Below are 17,440 nucleotides of genomic sequence, written 5' to 3' on the forward strand. Positions count from 1 at the left end.
GAGCCAGCTGCTGTCAACTTCGGAAGAGCGATCTGCCCTCTCCCATGCCGCGCTCGGTGCAATGTTCAGCCTGCGGGGAGTCGGGCCGACTCTCCCATGAAGGCCTTTGTTCGGACTGCCTCCCCGGTGGGGAGGGTTCGTCCACCTCGGAGGGCCGTCAGATTTCGCACGCTTCTGCGCGCCCGCCCTCGAGGAGGCCAGCTCCAACCCGCTCTCAAGAAGGAGCGGCGGCCATTTTGATTTCGGAGCTGCCTGCTCCGGCGTCTCCCAATTTACCGGATGATTCCGGTTCTTCACCCCCCCCCCTGCCGATTTTGACGCCGACGAGCCCTGCCCCTCATAATCTCAGCAAGGGGCAGCCTACTGGGGTCCATCCTGTTGCCCCTCCGGGGTCCTTTTCAGCGCAGTTTATTTTGCTGATGCATAGTGCATATTTGGCAAGCCTCTCACAAAATCCAGCAGCTCCTCCTCTCCCTAAGATTCCCAGACTTTAAGATATGGGAGAGGTCCCAGATATCTCCCCTGATCCTCTGCTTCCCTCAGGGACAGGTATCGCAGGGGGTTCGCAGCCTTCAGAGCCAGCCCCCCTCCCCCAGGGGCAGGCACCACAGGGGGCTCCCGTCCTCCGGCACTGCCTGGTCTTTCTTGGGTGCGGGGGGTCTCCCAGACGGCCAATCCAGACCCTTTCCTTCCCCAACACCCGGACCCAGACTTGGATGACCCAATACCGCTGCTAGAAGGGAATGACACATGAGTTTTACGACTCTTCCAGCGAGATGAACTGGACCCACTTATTCCGCAAGTTCTGGAAGAACTGGACATTGAAGCCCCACAGGAACATGCGGGCCCTAGTGAGACGGGGAGAAAGGGAGATCCTCTTGGCAGGCCTTCGGCTCCCAAAGAAAACTTTTCCTTTTCATCACAGACTCCTCCAGTTATTGTCAAGAGTGAGATGTCCCAGATGGCACTCTACGTGTCGGCAGGGCAATGGATAAGCTTTACCCACTTCCTGAGGACTCCTTGGATCTCCTCAAGGTGCCCAGCGTTGATTCTTCGGTGTCTGCAGTCACAAAACGGACAGCTATCCCGGTCACCGGGGGCACTGCGCTAAAGGACACCCAAGATCGTAAGCTTGAGGTGTATTTGAAGAGGATATTCGAAGTCTCTGCTTTTGGAGACCGTGTGGCGATCTGCAGCTCGCTCATGCAGCGTGCGGGACTTCGGTGGATGCAACAATTACTTGGGGCTCAAGAGCTTCCTCCAGATGAAGCACAACAAGCGGATCGCCTGGAGGCGGCTATGGCATATGGGGCGGATGCTCTCTGTGATCTCCGGGTCCTGGCCAGAATTATGGCCTCAGCCGTCTCCGCTTGTTGCCTACTTTGGCTTCGCAATTGATCCACTGGGTGGTTCTTCCAAAGCTAGACTCAGCTCTTTGCCTTTTAAAGGGAAGTTGCTTTTTGGAGATGAGCTGGACCAGCTCATCCAGTCCCTTGGAGAGAATAAAGTTCACAAATTACCAGAAGACAGACCTCTGGGCTCTAGGACTTTTGGTTCCACACGTTACCGCTTCAGGGGCCAATGTCGTTTTCGTCAGTCCAGACCAGCCCCGCAGAGAAATGCGTCATCCCGGGCACAGTCCTGGTCTCATTCCTTTCGGGGTCGCAGACAGTCCAGGGACAGCCCTTCCCAAGGGACTGCTAAGTCCACACAATGAAATCTTGCTGGCCCACTCCTCCAACCCCAGGATCGGCGGACACCTGTCCCTCTTCTACGAGGAGTGGGTCGACATCACCCACTCCTCGTAGAAGGACGGCTACGCATTAGAATTTGCTCGACATCTAAGAGACCGTTTTGTCTTTTCCCCCTGCGGTCTGCTGAAAAAGCAGGATATAGTACTGCGCACGCTGACCCGACTCCTGGACTTGGGGGCCATCATCCCGGTACCCTTGTCGGAACTAGGGTCAGGCCACTATTCCATCTATTTCGTGGTCCCCAAGAAGGAAGGAGACTTCCGGCCTATCCTCGACCTCAAGATGGTCAACAAGGCCCTCAAGATTCCACACTTCAGGATGGAAACCTTACGCTCCGTCATCGCAGCTGTTCACGAAGGAGAGTTTTTAGCTTCCCTAGACTTAAAGGAAGCTTATCTACATATTCCTATTCGCCAGTCTCATCAGCGCTTCCTTCGCTTTAAGATACTGGGACAATATTTTCAGTTCCAGGCTCTTCCGTTCGGGCTAGCGACGGCTCCACGGACCTTCACCAAAGTAATGGTGGTGGTGGCAGCAGCTCTACGAAAGGAAAGAATCCTGGTTTATCCTTATCTGGACGACTGGCTCATTTGGGCAAAGTCCCGGAGTCTGTGTCAGCTGGCGGTACAGCGGGTTCTACATCTTCTACACTCCCTCGGTGGGTCATCAACCTCCACAAGAGTCATCTCCTTCACAAACAATAGATTTCCTGGGGGCACACTTCAACACCACACAGGGGAAGGTCTTCATCCATCGGGATAGGACGCTTTCTCTCCTTTCTCAACTGCGACTTTTCCGGACTCTTTCCCCACCCACTGCCTGGGACTACCTCCAACTGCTGGGCTCCATGGCGTCCACCATAGACTTGGTGCCGTGGGCCTTTGCCCATATGCGGCCGCTCCAGCAGGCATTACTCTCGCGCTGGAAACCTGTGTTGCGGGAGTTTCATGCCCCTCTCCCACTGGCGAATTCAACCAGACATAGCCTGCTCTGGTGGCTCAACCTGGATCACCTACTGAAGGGAGTGGACCTGAAGACCCCTCTGTGGACAACAGTCACCACGGACGCCAGTCTCTCCAGCTGGGGAGCAGTCTGTGGATCACAATCAACACAGGGACAATGGTCTCCCATCCAGACGACCTGGCCTATCAATCGTCTGGAGACCAGGGCGGCCCATCTGGCACTCATTCATTTTCTTCCCTTACTCCAGGGTTGTGCAGTGCGAATTCTCTCCGACAATGCGACGACAGTGGCATACATCAACCGGCAAGGCGGCACGAGAAGTCACCATGTCTCCCAAGAGGCCGACAAGTTGATGCTATGGGCGGAAGCTCACCTCTCCCGGCTAGCGGCTTCTCACATCGCAGGAGTAGACAATGTTCAAGCAGATTTCCTCAGTCGCCAGCTCTTAGATCCGGGAGAGTGGGAACTCTCCAAAGAAGCAATGCGACTCCTGGTGCTAAGATGGGGAACACCCCACCTAGATTTGATGGCCACTCAACGGAATGCGAAGGCAGCACGCTTCTTCAGTCGCAGGAGAGAGCACGGCGCAGAAGGCATAGATGCCCTAGTCCTTCCCTGGCCTCTGAATCTTTTGCTGTATGCCCACCATGGCCTCTGTGGGGAAGGTCCTTCGCATAGAACTTCATCATGGTCCAGTAATCCTGGTCGCTCCGGAGTGGGCTCACAGGCCGTGATTTGCAGATCTGATCAACCTTGCAGTGGACGGTCCTCTCTGGCTGGGACATCTTCCGAACCTCCTCCGTCAAGGACCAGTATTTTTCGAACATGTAGATCGCTTTTGTCTTGCGGCATGGCTTTTGAACGGCGCCGGTTGAGATGGCGGGGATATCCGGACATGGTTATTTCCACCCTCCTTCAGGCTCGAAAACCATCTACGTCTATTGCTTATGTGAGGGTTTGGAAGGTGTTTGAAACGTGGTGTTTCTCCCTCCGGGTCTCCCCACACCATCTCCATCTCCAACATTCTCGCTTTCCTCCAGCAAGAGTTGGAGAAGGGGCTGGCGTACAATTCCTTGAAGGTCCAGGTAGCGGCTCTCGAGGCCTTCGTGCCTCACTCTCATGGCCTTTGCCTCTCGGCACATCCTGACATTATTCAATTTTTGCAAGGAGTGAAACGTGCGGCCTCCGCTCCATTTGTCCTGTTCATCTTGGAATCTCAATTTGGTTCTTCGGATCATGGGAGGCCCACCATTTGAGCCTCTTCGCAGCGCCACCGTCAAGGATCTCACTCTTAAGACTGTGTTCTTAGTGGCCATCTGCTCTGCTTGCCGCATTTTGGAATTACAGGTCTTATCCTGTAGGGAGCCTTCTCTCTGTTTCTCAACCTCGGGGTGGGGGGGTTCTTTACGCACGGTTCCAGCTTTTTTACCCAAGGTGGTGTCAGCTTTTCATATGAATCAGACAGTAGAGCTCCCATCCTTTCCGGCTGATTCTCCTCCTGAGCTCAAACGTCTTGACGTCAAGAGGGTCCTTATGCACTATTTAGAGATGACGAATCCTTTTCGACTATCGGACCATCTCTTTGTTCTCTGGAGCAACCCAGGAAGGGTTGCCAGGCTTCCAAAAACCACCATTGCCAGGTGGTTGAAAGATGCAATTGCCTCAGCCTACATTGGGGCGGGGTGCCCACCTCTGGAAGGTATTAAGGCTCATTCCCTTCGCTCGCAAGCTGCCTCTTGGGCGGAGAGTTCTTCTGTTTCTGCGCAGGAGATCTGCAGAGCAGCCACCTGGAAGTCTTTGCACACCTTTGCGCGTCACTATCGCCTACATGTTCCCTCAGCACAGTTTGGATCATTTGGGGTGCGAGTTCTTCGTGCTGGGCTATCCAGGGCCCACCCTACTTAAGGAAGCTTTGGTACATCCCACTGTCTGGACTGCTCCGGGTACGTACAGGGGGAAAAAAATTATTCCTTACCTGCTAATTTTCGTTCCTGTAGTACCACGGATCAGTCCAGACACCCTCCCTTTTTTCCTGGATTGCGCCCAGAGGGCGCAATCCAGGAAAAAATCCAGGGACACAGAGGGCGCTCCAACCTAAAGGGGCCGTCCTTTCAGTTTTTTGCTCTGACTCCATCTGCTTGAAGAGGGACATAACCCACTGTCTGGACTGATCCATGATACTACAGGAATGAAAATTAGCAGGTAAGGAATAATTTTCTTTTTCCCTGTCCATCCTCCCACCCAGTTGAGACCCACGTGCCTGCTGCTCACTGTCAATCTTCTGTTAGTTCTTTGTCCTGTCAGCGTTTCATCCTCAGGGGTATCTCCAGGACACTCTGATTTCACTGGGGCCCCTGAAGTCGAGACGGTATCCTGTGAGAATGTAACCTCGCCCATGTGCTCTTTGTGACTTCATGACCCTCCATCATATTTGAACAGCTCCAAATGCAGTCCAGATTTCTCCCAGAGTCTCTCTAAGCTAGGGTCAATTTGAGGTTCTCATGGCCAGAATTTCAGATACCCAGACTCCTTTGTGGCTTGGCCTAAGCCAGAATCTGTGTTGATTTCAAACTTCAGGCACACATATATCATCCTGGACCCATCCACCCTGCACCACAGCCTGTGGGTTACTGTCTAGTGCCGTGAATTGTTGGGCTTACTCATCAATCACGGGGAGTCCAAGCTGCAACCGATGTAGATCCCTCAATTCATCAGGGTCGCAATCAACATAATACTGAACAAAAGATTTCCACCGGAACCTCAGCATCCATGCCTTACGCACCCTAGCCACCTAATTGATGATGTCCACTCGCCCCAGCCCAGCAAATCTTGACCACCCCAGGACACATGGCGAGGGGGAGTTAGTTTGTGGTACCACACATCCGCCTACACATGCGCTGCCTACAGTGAGGCGTGTGTTCACACTGGACAAGATACCTGTACCTCTTGTCACGCAAAGTCATCACCACATCAATCATGAGAAGGAACCTTAGTGGAGGTTGTGCCCGGCACGTCAGGTCTGTCTGACCATGCACACCTCGAATGAGAGTTAGGGTGCCCACATAGAATAGATGTAAACCCAAGACCGGTCAGATGGGGAGAGAACCCAGTGGATCAACCTTAGAGAGCCACAAGCAACGGGGACGCCTTGCTTATGTTCGAAAGCTCCCTCTAAGAGAAGAGACAGTCCACCCAGACAACCAGGTGGCAAATGTGTAAATAAGCAGGCAAGGAAAATCCGGTTCCTGGAGGCTCTGCTGAGAAGCTGTACGCATCTTGAAGGGGGCAGGGAGGAAATCTGTTATAACCCAGGTGGCTGGCTGTCTGGCATAGGGAACCCCAGAGCAGACGGGCTCAGCAGGATTTTCACCCGCACGGGTGGGAATTCAGCCAGGACGTGGCAGATGGCTTCTTCCAAACCTGGGGTTACCCTTCATAGATCCCTGCCGCCGAGGACAATAGGAAGGTTCCAGGATTCAACTCCAGCACCCCAGGAACCATTGCCAGGCGCAGAACGCCTTCTTTATTCCGTGGACAGAGGGACTGCTGTACGCCCCCTCAATCCCACTCATATCGAGAACCGTCCAGATATGCATCTCTGACAAAGCAGATCTCACCCTCATATCTCCAGAGTGGCCCGACAACCATGGTCCACCATAGAATCCACCCAGTCATCAGGCAACTAGTGCCCCCGAGTATGCATGGGACCCATGATCTCAGGAGGGGGGAGGTCCTTTCTCCACCTCATGTGTCACTCCCTACATTCAGAAGCAGGGAGATTGAAAGGACTGTATTCACGTATCTTAACTTACCGCTGCAGATCCAAGAGGTGTTAGTCTTCTAGGAAGTGTTCCACCAGAAAGAACTACCAGGGCAAATGGATCAGACAGTCAAAGTGATGCGAAGTACACTGGGTGGACCCCTCCTCCTGCTTCTGGGAACGCTGGTTAGAATACTTTCACTCGCTATACCGGGCAGGATTGGCAATGGCATCTGTCAGAGTTCATGTTAGCACCATTGCAGCCGACCACTACCCTCATAATGACGTCCCGGTGTCAAGCCCCCGTGGATTTCCAGGTTCATGAAAGGTATCCTTAGGCTGCGCCCACTCATTCAGAAGCCCCGGTCCCATGGGACCTAAACCTAGTCCTAGAGCAACTGATGCTCCTGCCCTTCAAAGCTTGGGACAGCAGTTAACAGAGATTTCTCCTGGAAAGTTCTCTTCCTAGTCACCCTCCCCTCAGCAAGTGTTTGTCCACTATCCATTCCTGGAGTCTCACTACAATACGGTGACATCGCGAACACATTCCTCCTTCCTTCCACAAAGTTGTCTTGGCGTTTCACTTCAACCAGAATTATCACTCTACTGACCTTTCTGAAGCAGAATAGCAGCTTCACACATTGGATTGCAAACGGAGTGAAACATGCCCCAGCTTATTACAAGTGTCGCACACATTCGATATCCAGGGCTTCAACCCGAATGCCCCGTGCTTCCGGTCTCCAAAAGAACTCTTTCATCTTGGATCTCTCAATGCATTCTGTTCTGTTCCAGCAAAGCATCAGAAGCCCTGAACACTGTGCCGAAGGCCATAAAGCCAGAGCAACAGTGACGTTCATCTACTTAAGCGGACTGCCTGTCCTAGACTCATGCAAGCCGCCAGGTGGTCATCGCTGCATACCTTCACTTCACACTACTGCCTCGACCAGCAGAGGGCCACAGAGGCCATGGTGGGCCGATCCATCTCCCTGTCAGGATCAAAGTAAAAAAATTGTCCGCAACCAAGTACCAGATTGAGCGCACCTCTGAAGCCAGAAGGAATGGTGCACCACTTCCAGGCACCCTCAGTCTGCACATACCCTTCCAGCTGGTGACTCCCAGACATCATGGCTAATTCAGACTTATCTGCGGTAAAAAAGCAAGTTTGCTTACCGTAAACGGTGTTTTCTGTAGATAGGATGAATTAGCCATGTTATCCCGCCCGCCTCCCTGGACAGTCTCCACTCCAGTTCCATCCAAGCTTGGATAAGAGTGATGGAGGCTGGGAGTCACATGATATATAACACCCACATGCACACAGGGCAAAGCTCTGTGTGCTTTGAGGAGCTCCACCACCTAGAGGACCGGAGGACGTTCCAAGACATCACGGCTAATTCATCCTATCATCTATGGAAAACACCGTTCACGGTAAGCAAACTTGCTTATTCTTATTCGGGCAGACCATCAGAAATTTCTTTGCTTCATGGTGCTGGGGCAACATTTCCAGTTTCGAGCTCTTCCCTTTGGGCTAGCGATGGCTCCGTGGATCTTCATGAAGGTGATGGTCATAGTGGCAGCAGCGCTGCGAAAGAAGGGATCCTGATTCACGCTTATCTGGATGATTGGCTTATCCAGGCAGTCAGAACAGGAGAGTGGTCAATCAGTTCAGAGGGTCCCAGAGATGTTGAGGTCTTTAGTCTGGATGGTAAACCTAGCCAAGAGTGTCTGACACCAGTCCAGTCCCTGGAATACTTGGGTGTCAGATTCGACACCCAGGTAGACAAGATGTTTCTGACTTTGGAAAGGATTCTGAATTTGAGATCGCAGGTGCTGTGACTACTGCGAATGCCAGGGCCTGGAACTATCTAAAGGTTCTTGGTTCCATGGTGTCTACATTAGAGTTGGTGCCATAGGCTTTTGCTCACATGTAGCTGCTCCATAGGATGATGCTTTCCCATTGGGATCCATTGTCGGAGGAGTTTCAGCAGCATTTACCATTGCAGGGCGCCTCTAGTTCGTCTTTCATGGTGGCTGTTGCAACCCAATTTAGAACAGGGGGCGAGTCTGGAGGTTGTGGAATGTATTTTGGTGACCACAGATGCCAGCCTCTGAGATTGGGGGGTGGTCTGTCAAGGGTGAGCGGCTCAAAGACTGTGGTCATTAGAGTAAGCATCCTGGTCTATCAATCGTTTGGAAACGAGGGCAGTTCGCAGGCACTGATAGAATTTCTCCCTCAGGTTCGGAGATGCATGGGTGAGTGTTCTTGAACAATGCAACAGTGGTCTATATCAATCAGGGCAGGATGAAGAGTCGAACAGTGACCATAGAAGTCCAGGAATTGTTTGTATGGGCGGAGCAATACCTGGAGGGGATTGCAGCTTCGCATGTAGCAGGAGTGGACATCATACAGGTAGATTTCCTCAGCAGGCAGCAATTGGATCTGGGGAAATAAGACTTGTCAGAGGAGGCCTTCAACCTCATTCGGGACAGACGGTGTGAATCCCCACTTAGATCTAATTGTATCACGCTGCAATGACTAGATTCTTCAGTTGCAGAAGAGAGGCAGGGACCAAAGCGATCGATGCTCTGGTTCTTCTGCAGCCAAGGGGCTTCTACTATGTGTTTTTCCGCCATGGCCTTGAAGGTCGGGTGCAGAGGCACATAGAGCAACATCCAGGTAGGGTGGTATTGGTGGCACTGGAGTGGCCACGGCATCTGTGGTTTGCAGATCTGATTCATCTTGTCAAAGACGGGACCAATAAGGTTGGCTTATCTTCGAGGCCTTCTAAAGGCAAGGTCCTATCCTTTTTGGTTCAGGTGGATTGCTTTTGTCTTGCGGCTTGGATTTTGAGAGGAGACCCTTCAGATTAAAAGGGTATTCAATTGTTGTGCTGCTTCAGGTGCGGAGACAGGTACCTCTCTGGTAGAGTATGGAGTATTTTGAGTCCTGGTACGTGGAACAGGAATTAGATCCATTGCAAGCGGATATGCCGCACATTTTGGCCTTTTTGCAACAAGGCTTGACGAAGGGTCTTGCCTATAATTCACTGCAAATACAGGTGGCAGCCTTGGAATCCTCGGAGGGAGGGTGCATGGCAAGCCATTAGCGTCTTATCCAGATATTAAACAATTTCTCAAGGGAGCCAAGTATTTGAGACCTCCAGTCCATAGGGTCTCTCCTTCCTGGAACCTTAATTTGGTATTGTGTGGTCTTTGTTGTCCTCTGAGCTGTTGCGGAAGACATCATTAAAGGACCTCACACTGAAGACTGTTTTTCTGGTGGCGATTTGTTCAGCCAGAAAGATTTCAGAGTTTCAGGCTTTTTCCTGTAGAGAGCAGTTTCTGAGGATCTCTGAGGATGGTGTGTCTTTGCGTAAGGTCCCTTCTGTTTTTTTTGTCAAAGTTCCTTTGTTCCACCTCAGTCAGTCTGTAGAGCTTCCAGCTTTCTGGGGAGGAAGAACATGTGAGGTAACTTCACTTATTTGATGTGCGGTGGACTCTGGTGCATTAAGAACATAAGAACATAAAAACATAAGAAAATGCCATACTGGGTCAGACCAAGGGTCCATCAAGCCCAGCATCCTGTTTCCAACAGTGGCCAATCCAGGCCATAAGAACCTGGCAAGTACCCAAAAACTAAGTCTATTCCATGTAACCATTGCTAATGGCAGTGGCTATTCTCTAAGTGAACTTAATAGCAGGTAATGGACTTCTCCTCCAAGAACTTATCCAATCCTTTTTTAAACACAGCTATACTAACTGCACGAACCACATTCTCTGGCAACAAATTCCAGAGTTTAATTGTGTGTTGAGTAAAAAAGAACTTTCTCCGATTAGTTTTAAATGTGCCCCATGCTAACTTATGGAGTGTCCCCTAGTTTTTCTACTATCCGAAAGAGTAAATAACCGATTCACATCTACCTGTTCTAGACCTCTCATGATTTTAAACACCTCTATCATATCCCCCCTCAGTCGTCTCTTCTCCAAGCTGAAAAGTCCTAACCTCTTTAGTCTTTCCTCATAGGGGAGTTGTTCCATTCCCCTTATCATTTTGGTAGCCCTTCTCTGTACCTTCTCCATCGCAATTATATCTTTTTTGAGATGCGGCGACCAGAATTGTACACAGTATTCAAGGTGCGGTCTCACCATGGAGCGATACAGAGGCATTATGACATTTTCCGTTTTATTCATCATTCCTTTTCTAATAATTCCCAACATTCTGTTTGCTTTTTTGACTGCCGCAGCACACTGAACCGACGATTTCAATGTGTTATCCACTATGATACCTAGATCTCTTTCTTGGGTTGTAGCACCTAATATAGAACCCAACATCGTGTAATTATAGCATGGGTTATTTTTCCCTATATGCATCACCTTGCACTTATCCACATTAAATTTCATCTGCCATTTGGATGCCCAATTTTCCAGTCTCACAAGGTCTTCCTGCAATTTATCACAATCTGCTTGTGATTTAACTACTCTGAACAATTTTGTGTCATCTGCAAATTTGATTATCTCACTCGTCGTATTTCTTTCCAGATCATTTATAAATATATTGAACAGTAAGGGTCCCAATACAGATCCCTGAGGCACTCCACTGTCCACTCCCTTCCACTGAGAAAATTGCCCATTTAATCCTACTCTCTGTTTCCTGTCTTTTAGCCAGTTTGCAATCCACGAAAGGACATCGCCACCTATCCCATGACTTTTTACTTTTCCTAGAAGCCTCTCATGAGGAACTTTGTCAAACGCCTTCTGAAAATCCAAGTATACTATATCTACCGGTTCACCTTTATCCACATGTTTATTAACTCCTTCAAAAAAGTGAAGCAGATTTGTGAGGCAAGACTTGCCCTGGGTAAAGCCATGCTGACTTTGTTCCATTAAACCATTATCTTAAGGTCACTAACAGTTTCCAATGATCAGATCATCTGTCATGTTCAGAGGGGCAAAGAAAGGTACTAAGGCGGCTAAATCTACGACTGTGCATTGGTTAAAGTGGGCTATTTTTTCGGCCTATCTGTATGTTTCGTACGGTCACAGGTTGCAAGCACATTTGACTAGGGTGCAAACAGCCTCTTGGGCTGAATGTCAGTTGGTGTCACCACAGGAGGTTTGTAAGGCGGCCACATGGTCTTCTCTTCACACTTGCACCAAGCACTACCACTTGGATGTGCACATGCCAGAGGAGGCAAGTTTTGGTGAGTGTGTGCTATGAGCGGGTATTCTGGCTTGCCTCCCAGTATAGGGGAGCTTGGGTAAAGCCCACTTGTCTGGACTGTTATGGGGTATGAACAAGAGGAAAATTGGTTCTTACCTGCTAATTTTTGTTCCTAGATTACCACATACAATCCAGAGGCCCATCCCCTTGTTTCTGAAAGTTTTGTTTTTGAATGTTAAGAGCAGAGCTTAATTTTTGTACAGTATATAGATTATCTCCTTTGGGCTGATAAATGGTTTTTCTGTATTCTGTTCAATGGGTGGGCTCCAGTTCAGGGGTTTCCAACCCGGTATTGCATGTTTGCCCTGAGAGGAAGTAATTGTTTCATATATAGCTCTACATTGGCTTGGGTACAGGTCAATACTGAGTGACTGCATGTGGCGCTCTCAATTTTCAGTAGCAGTGTCTAAAAGGTGTTTAGTTCTCTGCCTCCATCTGCTGGCAGAGATGCAAGACCCACTTGTCTGGACTGATCTGGGGTATTCCAGGGACAAAAATTAGCAGATAAGAACCAATTTTCCTATGTTTGTCTGAGGTCTGAGAAACTGAATGCTTTCTTTGCAGAAAACAAACCCAAGAAGGAGCTGATACAGGTTCTGATCCAGAGAGGGTATGACTCTGATCCTGTGAAGGCCTGGAAAGAGACCCAGGAAAAGGTGGGTGCACCGTTCAGACACTGCAGTCTGCATGTTAGAGTCCTGGTGACTGCTACAGCATGCTCTACTCTCAGGAACAGGTCAATGTAGCTATGTAGAATTCACTGAGATTCATGAAACTGGGTCCTGGCCATCAGGACTTTGCTACAGGCTTGGGTCACTGTGCATGCATCTCACCCCATCTGCAGGAACATGAAGGAGGTATGACGGAGGAAGAGGAAGAAGAGGAATCCATAGCCACCTCTGGCCCAGATTTCAACTACTTGTTGGGCATGCCCCTGTGGTACCTGACCAAGGAAAAGAAGGATGAGCTGTGTAAGCAGAGAGACAGCAAGGTATATGCCTGCGGGCTTTAATTCTGACAGGAACCCCACCCCCGGGGACAGTCTGTGCACTCACTCATTCTGAAAGCCAGTGATGGGCAAAATAAGATTTCATGTGGTGATTCCTGATTTTTGTTTCTGTAACGGCATGGGGGGTGTTTTTAGGAGGAACAGCTGTTGGATATCAAGAAGAAGTGTCCATCGGATCTATGGAAGGAAGATCTGGCTGCCTTTGTGGAACAGCTGGAGGTATGTGCAGTCTGTGTCCTTTCCTTGTCTCCACCTCACCTCAAATGCATTTAGAAATCAGCCTTTCCTTTTGCAATGTTGCTCTTGGTTTTAAAACTCATAAAACTGGATTTCCTAGTGTGTAGCCAGAAGGACTCAGGACCAGTGGGTTATATGCTCCCCTGCTAGCAGTTGGAGACTGAGTCAGGTTTCAAAGCTGAAGTCACCTTAGATATGCACCTGCAGTGACCTCAGCCCTCTAGTATCTCTCTGTCTCCTAGCAGATGTAGATGTGCTTTCCCTACACCAGCATTGGTGGTATAATGGCATTCCAGTACTCGTTATAAGAGGAAAATTTACCTAGATTGGAGAAAGATTGAGCTCCGCTCTCCTGTGGTGATACCTTACGTTCCTGTACATACCCAGATCAGTCCAGACCAATGGTTATGCATGCCCACCAGATGAAGGCAGAGAACAAAACTTTGAGGCACTGCTATATTCAAGTGTGCCACCTGCAGCTCCTCAGTATTTCTCTGTCTCCAGCAGATGATGGTGCATACCTGCAGCTGTGAGCTGAGTTTGGATTTCTTGCTCCTCAGGGTGCCAGGTTCAGTTTTCTGGACCATCCCTCGAGTAGAGCCGGGTGAACGAGGGGTTCGATACCCCTGGCAGTGCTAGCCCGTGTGGTCTGGGACTCCTGATAGCCAGGGTACTGGCTCCCTCTCCGTGATCGCGGGTTCAGGGAAGTATCCCCGTTGGGGAAAGTTAATAGTTTCTGCTTTCTTTAAGCTTTGTTGAAAAATAAGTACTTTTCCCTGTACGTACCCAGATCAGTCTAGACAGTGGGTTGAGCCTCCTTTCCAGCAGATGGAGACACAAAAACTCGAAGGGTATCCTATATCAGGACATTCCCTGTACATACCAGGATCAGTCCAGACGGTGGGTTATGTCCCCCGTCCAGCAGATAGTCAGACAAGGCTTCGAAGGGTGCTGCTATAAGTACGTGTGCACCCTCTGCAGGAGCTCAGTATATCTCTGACTCCAGCAGATGAGAGTAGGGGAACCTGGAGCTTGAAGGCTTTCTTTTCCGTTTATTTATTTATATTGCTTAGGCTGGATCAAGCTTGGTCTTAAAGTTTTTTGTGTGAAAAAAAAAGAGGTAAAAGAGGGAGGAGTGACTTCAGGGCTTGCAGGCAGGGCTGATTGCAGTCTCTTCCCCCCCCCCCCCCCCCCCCTCTTCTATCCTGCCTCCGGGTAAGTTTATATTTGGTTTATTTTTCTCCTCCTGAATTTTCTCCTTTTCAGCAAGGTCGTCGTGGGTTGCTGGGGAAAGCTGGTGGTGCCAGCCTCTTCCCCCCTTTACCACAGGGGCCCCGAGACGTTTTCATTCCCCGGAGCCGCCACAACAGAGAGGGGCATTCCTCTGCTGCTCTTTCAGGGACGCCAGGGGGCAGCACAGGGATTTGTCCCTACTCACCGTGGTGAAATTCACTCTTTGGCCTCCCGCGTGGCTTGCCCCACCCCAGGCTGTACCATGCCGCGGCCGTCCCGTTGCTCTGCCTGTGGCGAGCCGGGGGCAAGGATATTGAGGGAGGGAGTTTGTTCCAGCTGCCTCCCTGGTGGGGAGGGCACCTCTGGGCCGTTGGACCTTCCCTCTACTCGCACCTCAGCAAGATCTGGATTTCAGGGGCTGTCCCCTTCGCCGCTATGGGCAGGAATGGCGGACATTTTGAATTCTTCGGATCAGTTTCAGCAACCATCAGGGGAGGAAGGAGAGGATTCTGATGGCGGGGAACCGCTGATTCTTGCTCCAATTGGGGCCTCAGGGGCCCAAGGCCCCCCCCCCCCCAGATTTGCCACCCATCGCCCCCGGGTCCCCCACCTTTTTCCCCGGAGTTCACTGTGCTGATGCACAATGCTTATCTTCAGCGCCTGGAGGTCCCTAGGGCACCCAGTCCGGATCCACCGCCCGCCAAGGCACCCCGGTTGGCGGAGCTGCCCCAGGATTCGGCGGGGGCCCTCCCACGGAGCGTCCAGGGTCCATCTCGCACTCCTCTCGCTGGGGTCGGGGGGCAGGATCCTTCCCGGATCCGGGGGGAGATCCTCAGTCTCATCCGGACGATCCGGTTTCGGAGGCACAACTTGAGTGTGATGATCCGTGGGTCCTACGCATCTTTCAGAAGGAAGAGCTGGAGGACCTTATTCCGCAGATCCTTCAGGAGTTGGATCTCGACACCCCCCCTCCCGCACCACCGGTTCTGGTTGTCACCTCGTCCACCAAGAAGGTCGATCTGCTCTTAGCCGGCCTGCGCCCTCTATCCCCGGCTTTTCCTACCCATCCAACCTTTCTGCAATTACTAGCCAGGGAGTGAGATTCTCCCGAGTCATCCCTTAAGGTCGGACGAGCCATGGAAAAACTTTATCCTCTCCCAGAGGATTTTTTGGAGTTGATTAAGGTCCCGAAAGTAGACTCGGCGATGACCAAGAGCACGACTATTCCGGTGACGGGTGGCACGGCCCTGCAGGATAGTAAGCTGGAGGTCTTCCTCAAGCGGGTATTTGAGGTCTCAGCCTTGGGGATTCGCGCCGCCATTTGTAGCTCCTTGGCACAGAGGGCAAGCCTCCGCTGGGTACAACAGCTCCTCACCTCGCAGGTATTGCCACCTGAGGAAGCGCGACAGGCAGACAGTCTGGAATTCGCCATAGCTTACGGAGCGGACGCCTTATATGATTTATTCAATGTCTTGGCGAGGTCCATGGTCTTCGTGGTTTCCGCACGACGTCTCCTATGGCTCCGCAACTGGTCGGCGGATACCTCCTTCAAGTCCAGCCTAGGGTCTCTTCCTTTCAAGGGCAGGTTCCTTTTCGGTGAAGATCTCGATCAGATCATCAAGTCACTGGGGGAGAATCCGGTTCACAGACTGCCAGAAGACAGTCAGCGAAACTTCAGGAACTTCAATCCCTCCAGATCCCGTTCCCGCGTGCAACATCGCTACTGCGGCTACAAACAGGGACCTCGGACTCCGTCTTCCAGATCTCAGTCCTGGCCTTGTTCCTTTCGCGGCCGCAGGCCCGCTCGGGAGGGAACGGGTCAGGGGGGTTCGTCCAAGCCAACTCAATGATGCCGAATCCACCCACTCCTCGACGTCGCGGATCGGGGGACGGATCTCGCGCTTCTATGAGGAGTGGGTCCGCATCACTTCGGACCAGTGGGTCCTAGACATCTTAAAGAACGGCTACGCTTTGGAGTTTGCCTGCCGCCCAAGGGACAGGTTTCTCTTCTCGCCTTGCGGATCCAGCCTCAAGAGGCTGGCAGTGCAACAGACCTTGGACAGACTTCTGAGCCTCGGGGCCATCGCTCCCGTCCCTTCGGAGAGGTGGGCTCGGGCCATTATTCAATTTACTTCGTCGTGCCCAAGAAGGACGGCTCCTTCCGCCCAATCCTGGATCTCAAGGAGGTCAACAAGTCCTTACGGGTCTCCCATTTCCGCATGGAGACCCTGCGGTTCGTGATTGCGGCAGTGCACCGAGGGGAGTTCCTGGCCTCCCTTGATCTGACAGAGGCTTATCTCCACATCCCCATCCTCAAGGCACATCGGAGGTTTCTTCGTTTCAAGATTCTGAACCGACACTTTCAGTTCCAGGCCCTCCCGTTTGGGCTGGCGACCGCCCTTCGGACGTTCACGAAGATCTTGGTGGTGGTTGCGGCCGCTCTGAGACGGGATGGGATCCTAGTCCACCCCTACCTGGACGACTGGCTCATTGGAGCGAAGTCCTTCTCCCAGGGACTGTCGACTGTCTCCAGGGTCGTTCATCTTCTCCAGTCCCTGGGCTGGGTGGTGAATTTTGCCAAGAGCTCCCTCGCAGCACTTGGATTTTTTGGGAGCACACTTCGATATGCTTCAGGGCAAGTTCTTCCTACGCCTGGACAGGGCCCAATCCCTCCGGGAACAAGTTCAGCGTTTTTCTGTGTTACCAGATCCCACGTTTCATGGCCTCCACGATCTATCTTGTCCCATGGACATTTGCGCACCTCCTCCCCCTGCAAGCGGCTCTTCTCTCTTGCTGGAAACCGATTTCTCAGGATTACCAGCTGGTGCTGCCTCTCCCTCAGTCTGCCAGGGTCAGTCTGGTCTGGTGGCTGGAACCGCGTCATCTGGCCCAAGGCATTTCTCTGGAGACACCGGATTGGGTGGTGGTCAGCACCGATGCCAGTCTCTCCGGCTGGGGGGCAGTTTGCCAATGGAGTTCGGCACAGGGGCTGTGGACGAAGGAACAAGCGACCTGGCCGATAAATTGCCTGGAAACAAGGGCGGTGCGTCTGGCCCTTATACATTTCTTACCCTTGGTTCGGAATCGAGCGGTGAGGATCCTATCGGACATGGCGACAACCGTAGCGTATATCAATCGCCAGGGGGAGGCACCAGGAGCCGGCACGTGTCGCTCGAAACCGCCAGCCTCATGTCGTGGGCGGAGAAGCACGTAGTGCGCCTGGCATCGTCACACATCGCAGGCGTAGACAGCATTCAAGCCAACTA

At 51.6% G+C, this 17,440-nt stretch overlaps 1 protein-coding gene across 1 annotated transcript in view; it reads left to right on the forward strand.

Annotated features, from left to right (window-relative positions):
- TOP2A (DNA topoisomerase II alpha) overlaps window positions 1-17,440 on the forward strand; it is a 249,024-nt gene that overhangs the window by 163,589 nt on the left and 67,995 nt on the right. The window contains exons 25-27 of the mRNA XM_029572748.1: window positions 12,260-12,351; window positions 12,540-12,686; window positions 12,840-12,923. Coding sequence (XP_029428608.1) covers window positions 12,260-12,351; window positions 12,540-12,686; window positions 12,840-12,923 — 323 coding nt within the window. The remainder of the gene's footprint in view (window positions 1-12,259; window positions 12,352-12,539; window positions 12,687-12,839; window positions 12,924-17,440) is intronic.

The sequence above is a fragment of the Rhinatrema bivittatum genome, chromosome 12 (assembly GCF_901001135.1).
Source record: "Rhinatrema bivittatum chromosome 12, aRhiBiv1.1, whole genome shotgun sequence".
Classification (NCBI taxonomy): Eukaryota; Metazoa; Chordata; class Amphibia; order Gymnophiona; family Rhinatrematidae; genus Rhinatrema; species Rhinatrema bivittatum.